This window comes from Rhincodon typus, chromosome 15, assembly GCF_021869965.1.
Source record: "Rhincodon typus isolate 14 chromosome 15, sRhiTyp1.1, whole genome shotgun sequence".
In the NCBI taxonomy this organism is placed as follows: Eukaryota; Metazoa; Chordata; class Chondrichthyes; order Orectolobiformes; family Rhincodontidae; genus Rhincodon; species Rhincodon typus.
The window spans coordinates 26,766,440-26,775,744 of NC_063346.1; the positions used below are offsets into that span (position 1 = coordinate 26,766,440).

At 44.0% G+C, this 9,305-nt stretch overlaps 1 protein-coding gene across 1 annotated transcript in view; it reads left to right on the forward strand.

Moving 5' to 3' along the window:
- Positions 1 to 9,305, forward strand: part of cpne7 (copine VII) — a 127,430-nt gene that overhangs the window by 84,837 nt on the left and 33,288 nt on the right. The window contains exon 11 of the mRNA XM_048605655.1: positions 1,668 to 1,801. Coding sequence (XP_048461612.1) covers positions 1,668 to 1,801 — 134 coding nt within the window. The remainder of the gene's footprint in view (positions 1 to 1,667; positions 1,802 to 9,305) is intronic.

Consider the following 9,305-nt stretch of genomic DNA (forward strand, 5'->3'; position numbering starts at 1 on the left):
TCAGAAGATATAAAAGTTTGTATATACGTATGAATAGATTCAAGAACAGCTTCTTCCCCACTGTTATTAAACTTCTGATTTGACCTCTCAAATTTTAAATTTAATGTTGATCTCACTCTCTGTGCACCTTCTCTGCAGCTGTAACATTGTATTCTTGATCTGTTCTATTACCTTAATGCACTTTGTATTGTATGATCTGCCTGAACTACATGCAAAACAAAACATTTTTCTGTACCTAGGTACATGTGACAATGATAAATCAAAGTAAAGCAAGCCACTAATACTCAATTTGCCAAGGTTACCAAATAATGGAGATAGTGCTCCCAGGTATCCTGGAACAAAGAACTCTTTTCAAATGGCCATATCTGTACCAATGACAATAGTCAACGTGACATCGATAGAAAGGAATTTCACTCCCTGAGCATTCAAATGATTTGTATTTACAGTTATCAGTCCTTTCATATGAACATTCATGTGTGATTGTATTTGCCACCATCTTTTCATCCTCGGGTATTAGAAAGCTTTTGCTTGTTTATTTTTTTCATATTGATAGTCTCTGGGAAACAAAGGCTGCCTTGCTGCTCTCCTGGCTTGTAACATCCCTTGGCTGCAGCAGTTCAGTGGTGCCACATTTAATCCAGAATTGAAATGAACTGCAGGAACATTAAACAAATGCTTATTTTTGGTATGGAAATCTACAGTAGGATCGTATTCCTGTTTCAAGGATTGTGGCCTGATTTGCCCTCTTTAATCTCCAGAAAATCTGGAGGGTAAATGTCCCAGAGGAGGAACGGGAGGCAGATGTTGACGACTTTGAAACAGAAGATCAGACACAGGAAGACAAAGCACCAGAAGCATAAACAACACCAGCAGCAGAACTGCCAAGGAAGCTTATTTGAAGTGCCTTCACTGATCCTGTTGCAACACATTGCCAATAACAGCAGCACCCAGAAGAAACAGTGTTTTCCGAAAGATATGTGTTTCTTGCTGGTTTCCAACATTGGCAGAAAGAATTTATGCCAATACTTTAGTCCTTTAATAATCCCAAGGAGTCAAATGTTCACACTGTTCTGCCAACAATGAAAGAATGCCCTCACAGATTTTTCCATTTGCTGCCAGGCCTTCCATGTACAGTACTGGTATTGTTTCCCCACCATCACCGTCCTTTCCGGCCATCCTTTCTGATTGACCAATTTTTAATCAGCATTAGCTACTCAAATGGCTTGAGCTTTCTGTCGTTGTCGTTGAACAATTAGTACCCACTGGCCGCTGCTCACTATCTGATGTGCAGGTTCTAAAAATTGTCCCCCTAGTGTCGAACTGAAAAAGAAACTGGAAATCACCAGATTTTTCTTAACAATTATGCATGAGTAGAGGGATTGAATTTTAGAAAAAACTGCGTTCAAAAGATTGAGTTCATTAATTCTATGCAATCTGTTTATAGATCTCTGTACTTTTTTATAGGCATTGGCTTCAATGTTTCTTTTCCCTTTAACAAAGGGTTCATGCCTCAGATTTCTGCTGCAATAGATCTGTAATAGTGCTATTATTTTTGACATATTTTACATGCTTTTATTTAGAACATTGTGCATCAGTATGAGTTTCTGAAGAAATAAAGCATCCAGGGCCTAGTGCTGTTAATTATGAATTGCCACCTTCTATTTTAGGTAGCCATTGACTTCACAGCTTCGAATGGAGACCCACGAAACAGCTGTTCCTTGCATTACATCAATCCCTACCAGCCCAATGAGTATCTGAAAGCACTAATCTCTGTTGGTGAAATCTGTCAAGACTACGACAGGTACTGCTAACCGTCTGCCATAAAGTAACCTTACGCCACATTACACCAGTATGTTAGTAATAATGGGGCTCTTTAATCTTTGTTGGCATTTTTAATAGACCAAAACAATTGTCTTTCATTTGAACTTACAAAAATAATGAACGTTGCACTTTGATAGAATCTTAGTCACTTCCTATGTTTCAATTTTGCATGATTGGAGCTGAAATTATTAACAAGCCAGTTTAGCTACTTAATGGAATAGAATAGTAAAATTAAAATTGAGGAGCAATTACAAAATCCCTGTCATTTATTGAGAAAAATGGAATTTATTGGAACTCCCGAATTTAGTTACAGTTATTATAATGTCTATCAGGGTGAATTATAATTCTTAAGCAACTAGACTTGTTTAAATATTTAGTCTATTTAGAGTCAATAGGCAGTTCTAAACCATGCACAAATTCAAGAAGGTTACTATTTAATCTAGATCAACTGAACAAGGCTTTTAAAATATTTGCTTATGAATCCTTAACATGTTTCCATGAATTTCCATTTTGACAATCTCTGCAAATGTTGCTTATCTTAATGGATGACACTCCATTAAAATACAGGAAAAGGAATTTCACAAATGGAACAATTCAAGTCTCTAGTTTATCACCATGATGGGTTATTGTTTTTGCCACTAATGGCCAAGTATGCTGTCTCTGACAGTTGCTCATCTCCTTCTCTTCCCCTCTAGAGACCCACAATCTCTTTGTGTCCTCCAAATGAAATACTGGGATGCTAGATAGGTAGTTAATTAGCTGTAGTCTACAAGCGATCATAGATTTCTCCATTAAAGTGAGACAATTGGTTATGTAGATTGAATAGTATTATTCCACATTGAGCATTGGGCAGGCAAGGAGGCAGGTGTAGCCAGAATGGGAATTGAACCCACACTCTTTTCATTATTCCGAACCATGCACCAGCCATCTCAATTAACTAACCTCCAAATTGGGATCTTAGGCCACTTTAATGTTTCAACATGACTAAAAGTGTCTTAAGTTCCCAGTTCATGACTTCAGAGATGGTACACTCAGTCTAAAATCCACATATGAGATTTTTAAAAAATGCTTTATGATTGATGAACCATGAATTAGCAGTCTTTCAGATTGGATATGACTATGTTTTTAAGGAAAAATTTAACCTAATATAATTTATACCGTCAATACATTAATCATTTCTGTGGAAATGGTTTCACTGTCATTAGGTATACATCCCACCTAATTTTTATTTCTATTGAAATTTTATACCTCGCTGACTGTGTATCATCTGTCCTATATCTCCCAGTGTAGTTACTTACAGTCAAACCAATTATACCTTTTGCTCATGTGACAAGTCAGAACTCAATGCTCAATCTCCCTTTTACGGCAATATTTCCTCCTGAATACTTTGGCCATTCGCAGGGGACTACAATAGAAAATATAAGATAAGCAGTGAGAATTTGTGGAAAATTAACTATTAGTAGGGCATAGCTTGTGGTTGGATTGAGTGTCAGAGCCATATAGTGAGTTACAACTTACATTACAAGTAGCTTTTTTCAAAGAGCAGTGTTGCCATCTATTCACATGGTGCATGAGTGATCATTCTGGAACAGCTACATCACAAGTGTTTTATAGCTTCCATACGATTCAGACTGACCCTCAAAAGTTGAACAGAATAATTTTGGGGAAGTAGCAATCCTTATTTATAGTTTGACATCCAGTATTTGGCACTGTAGTGTGAGCAGATGGTTGCGTACAAATGAAATTCAAAACTGGCATCAAATAAAACTGATGAAAGCATTCAAACCATTAGGCAGCATTCACTGAAGGAACAGGGGGAAGAAATAACAAGTGAAATAAAGGGAAGGGAAACTAAAGCTGTGGTGATATTTCTGCTGATGAAGTGGGGAAGGTGCTAAACATGGAGGTTGTGATGAAGACTTTCCTCTGTGCCACACAACATCAGTATATTGCACAGCCACCTGCCATGCCAATCACGGGTGCATTTTATCTATCCTATCTGGACTATCTACAGCAGACACCTCAAGGCACTGGATCAGTATCATCAACGCTGCCCGCGCAAGATCCTGCAAATCCGCTGGGAAGAAAGACACACCAACACCAGCGTCCTCGACCAGGCCAACATCCCCAGCATTGAGGCATTGACCGCCCTGATTGGCTATGATTGCCTGGGCATGTCATCCACATCACTGACACAAAGCTCCCCAGGCAGATATTCTACTCTCAGCTTTGAAACAGCAGGCGGACAGAGGAAGCGCTTCACTGACACCTTCAAGGCCTCACTGGTGAAGTGTGGCATTCCTCCACACAACTGGGAATCCCCCGCCCAAGACTGTCCAGAGTGGATTAGGAGCATTTGGGAAGGCATCAAGGATCTCGAGACTTGCCATCAGAAAAAAGCAGAAGCCGGGCGAAAACAACATAAGGAGCGCGCTGCCATACCAATGCCCCACCCATCCCTTCCCGTGTCCCAAGTGTAACAGAGCCTGCAGTAGCCACATTGGTCTGTACAGCCACCTACAGTCTCGCCCTGAGAGTGGAAGAGAGTCATCCTGGTCTGCGGGGGCCCGCCGATGAGTGAATTATCTACCTGCAGGGTTCCTTGTAGCGGATGCTGACACTTCCTCTGCTTACCTGAATCTGATGATTAATTGCTGTTGTTCCTATCAAGGATAGATCCCTTGCCTGCAGACATTTTGCTACCTAAAACTGCCATGTTTTATGTGGAGTAGGAGGAGGCCATTCAGCCCCTCAAGTGTGCCCTGTGATTCAATAACATCCTGGTTGATTTGCCACGGGCATAACTTCTCTTTCATACCGGCTCCTTATAGCTCTCAACTCCTCAATATTTCAAAAATCTCTCTACCACGCTCCCCCCCAACCGTTTAAATTCTTCCAGTGATCTAACCTCCACAATTCTTTGGGATAGAGAATTTCATTCACTGTCCTCTGGGAGAAAAAATTCCTTTGCCACACAGTTTGAAATGAGCATCCCCTTATTCCGTAGCAATGTCTCCTAGCTCAGGCTCCCTCACTAGTGGAAGCATTTTCTCAATATCTACCCTGCCAAGCCCCTGTCAATTGCAAGTCATTTGATTTCCGTTCCAAAATATTTCAATTATGTTGAACACACTGTGAGACATTTGCCTTTTACAAACTGTTACTTATGTAGATGTGTACAGCCACTATAACATTAAATGTTTAATATCAAGTAACGTACTACAATTAGTCTTAATTCAGGTGACATGAACCTCGATTTATGTTCAAGCAATAATATTTCACAACCCAGCAATACTTCAGAAGTTGAAATACAAGCAGTTAAGACACTTAACAAAATGGCAATTGTAAATAATGAATGAGCAACATCAGTCAGAAACAATGGATGGAATATAATCCGGCCCATTGTGCCAAGGAACTTTCCAGCTAGGCCCAAATGCTAGTCTCTTTGTAGTAGGTATACCTGGCAGGATTAAGCCAGAGATAGTAGGAACTGCAGATGCTGGAAAATCTGAGATAACAAGGTGTAGAGCTGGATGAACACAGCAGGCCAAGCAGCATCATAGGAGCAGAGATAGTAGGAACTGCAGATGCTGGAGAATCCGAGACAACAAGGTGCAGGGCTGGATGAACACAGCAGGCCAAGCAGCATCATAGGAGCAGTAAGGCTGACGTTTTGGGCCTAGACCCTTCATCAGAAATGGGGGAGGGGAAGGGGGTTCTGAAATAAATAGGGAGAGAGGGGGAGGCGGATAGAAGATGGATAGAGGAGAAGATAGGTGGAGAGGAAACAGACAGGTCAAAGAGGCGGGAATGGAGCCAGTAAAGGTGAGTGTAGGTGGGGAGGTAGGGAGGAGATAGGTCAGTCCAGGGAGGACGGACAGGTCAAGGGGGCGGGATGAGGTTAGTAGGTAGGAGATGGGGGTGCGGCTTGAGGTGGGAGGAGGGGATAGGTGGGAGGAAGAACAGGTTAGGGAGGCGGGGACGAGCTGGGCTGGTTTTGGGATGCGGTAGAGGGAGGGGAGATTTTGAAGCTTGTGAAATCCACATTGATACCATTGGGCTGCAGGGTTCCCAAGCGGAATATGAGTTGCTGTTCCTGCAACCTTCGGGTGGCATCATTGTGGCACTGCAGGAGGCCCAGGATGGACATGTCATCTGAGGAATGGGAGGGGGAGTTGAAATGGTTCGCGACTGGGAGGAGCAGTTGTTTATTGCGAACCGAGCGTAGGTGTTCTGCAAAGCGGTCCCCGAGCCTCCGCTTGGTTTCCCCGATGTAGAGGAGGCCACAACGGGTACAGCGGATGCAGTATACCACATTAGCAGATGTGCAGATGAATGTCTGCTTGATGTGGAAAGTCTTCTTGGGGCCTGGGATGGGGGTGAGGGAGGAGGTGTGGGGGCAGGTGTAGCACTTCCTGCGGTTGCAGGGAAAAGTGCTGAGGGTGGTGGGGCTGGAGGGGAGTGTGGAATGGACAAGGGAGTCACGGAGAGAGTGATCCCTCTGGAAAGCAGATAAGGATGGGGAGGGAAAAATGTCTTTGGTGGTGGGGTCGGATTGCAGATGGCGGAAGTGTCCGAGGATGATGCGTTGGTGGGGTGGTACATGAGGACGAGGGGAATTCTTTTTTGGTTGTTATTGCGGGGACAGGGTGTGAGGGATGAGTTGTGGGAAATGCGTGAGATATGGTCGAGGGTGTTCTCGACCACTGAGGGGGAGAAGTTGCGGTCCTTGAAAAACGAGGACATCTGAGATGTATGGGAGTGGAATGCCTCATCCTGGGAGCAGATGCGGCGCAGGTGAAGGAATTGGGAATAGGGGATGGCATTTTTGCAGGAAGGTGGGTGAGAGGAGGTGTATTCTAGGTAGCTGTGGGAGTCTGTGGGCTTGAAATGGATATCGGTTTCTAGGTGGTTGCCCGAAATGGAGACAGAGAGGTCCAGGAAGGTGAGAGAGGTATTAGAGATGGCCCAGGTGAACTTAAGGTTGGGGTGGAAGGTGTTGGTGAAGTGGATGAACTGTTCGAGCTCCTCGTGGGAGCACGAGGCAGCGCCAATACGGTCATCAATGTAACGGAGGAAGAGGCGGGGTTCAGGGCCAGTGTAGCTACAGAAGAGGGATTGTTCCACGTAACCTACAAAGAGGCAGGTATAGCTTGGGCCCCTGGATGGAGCTGCTGCCAAAATCCTGCCCACTAGTGGTAGGATGTCCATTAGGCTCACTAATGAGCCAAGTGACACCAACTATCCATGAACGCACAAAAATGTAATGGTGCTCAGGGCTTAAATAGGAGTCAGAAGGCTTTCCCATGAAACTCAGTGGCTGCCCCATAGAGTTTGCAAATGACCTTCAGGAGTGAGGTTGGGAGTTTCTTGTTTTCCAATATTCAATGCCCGACAATAGAAAAGGGAAAAGCTGCCTACAGCCCCCATCCCACCACTACTACCACCACACTCCTTGGCTCTAACTTCCTTCACCTCTGCCACTTCAACAAACCCTTATTCTGCCTACACTTTGTGAGTTCAGGGATCCAATATTAGCTGCAGCCAATGCTTCTGGTTGTGTTGGCAGCAATGCTGGATTCTAATTAGCTGACAGCGGATGGTGGCAGGATTTCTGCTGCCAGGGTCCTACTTCTGCAGGGAAGACCCAAGCTGGCCAGTTAAGTGCCTGAGGAGCACTTAATTCAGTCACCTTCTCCAACAAACGCTATGCAGGTTTCTCACTAATCTCCAACAATGGCAGTCCAGGAACATTAAATCCAGTCAAATATCTCGACATCTGGAACTTTATGCCATCATGAGAAATGCAGAATGCTCCCACTTGGGTTAACATTAAATGCTTAATAATATGTTCTAATCTGCTCAAAATATTAACACAAAGTGACCCAAAAAAAGGGAAAGAAGCTAAATGTATAGTCTGCAATAAACAGCATAGTCCAATTATAATTTGTTTATCACATATGGTGTCGCTTCTGGGCAAATCACATTGTAACTGGGTTCTTCAGGTTAATCAACTCCATTAAGCAAACATGTTTAAAAATTCACTGCCTCTTACAACAAAATAAAATGTATACATTCCAAAACTCAGATGACGTTTTGTTAATGATGATAATAACTAACAAGATTATAGAAATATTCTATGAGATTTAAGGGGAAGAATAGGTTTTTTAGCTCATTGTGCCAGCCTGCTATTTAACATAATTGATTGGCAGAATTTAACAGAGTGTCGTGACACTTGCCCTCTCTCTCAACCCCTTCTTACAAACTCACCTGACCCATAAAAATAGTTTGTTCCCAACCCACCAACTTTTTAGAAAGCCAGCTCTGGTGGGTCAACCAGAGAAGCTCTGGAGTGGCTGGATGCTGTCAGAAATGTAAGAATTTCATTAGTGGGTCTGGGCAAACTAATTCCTAGGATTTGAGAGTGGGAAGGGATCAGGCAGACTAGGGGTGGATGGGAATTGGAGACCGGGAGGGAAGAAATCTGGGTGTAATATCTTTGGCGGGGGTTGGAGAGGAGTTGGAGGGTGACCACAATGTGTATGAGCCACCCTCCAATTGATGAGCTCCCCCTTTTTCAACACAGTTAAAGAACAAACTGCATTTGCACTGCAGCCTGCCTCCGCTTCCATGGGTTTTCTGGCAGAGGAGCTGGATGGAGGCCCTTAATTACCCGCTAATTGTGATGAGGAGGAATTTCTTCACCCAGAGGGTGGTGACTCTATGGGACTAATTGCCGCAGAGGGCTTTGGAGGCCAAGTCATTGACTGTATTTCAGACAGAGGTAGATAGGTTTTTGACTAATAAGGGGATTAAGGGTTACGTGGGGAAAGCAGAAGAATGGGGTTGAGAAGAATATCAGCCCTGATCGAATGGTGGAGCAGACTCAATGGGCCAAATGGCTTAATTCTGATCATATGTATTATGGTCTAATTAGGCAGTTAATGTCTTCACCAGGCCTAAGGTGGGTGGGTACCTGGGCACCTTATGTCCCCTCACCAACCCGTATTATGGGGAATCATTTGGGGGTGGGCAGGAAAGTGGTTGACTGGCTGCCCAATGTATTTTATGGCCCTCTGCATAACCTAAACGACACCCCTACTGCCCCCACCCTCCCCCACCCACAGGGTGCAGTACAACCCAGCTTGACGTGAACTAAAGAATGGAATAGTTCATCCTTGTTTGTGATTCCAAAATGGCGGCAAAGTAAGACTCCTCAGCTGGAGCTTATCTACTCCATCTGTTTCTGTTCTTTCTTTTTCTTTTTCTTTCCTCTCTGTTTTTTAATTCTTTCTTCTTGTCGATGTCCTGAACTCATAACCTGAGTGCGGATTCGGACTGTTGGCCTCAGCGTGGACCCGGGGGCCTGGCGATCTCGCAGCTTGGCTTGGTGAGCTGTCAGCCCATCATGGGGCTTCTTAATGGCTCAGCATGGCAGTCTCCCAGCCCGTTGTGTGTGACGGTCTCCCAGCCCGTTGTGTGTG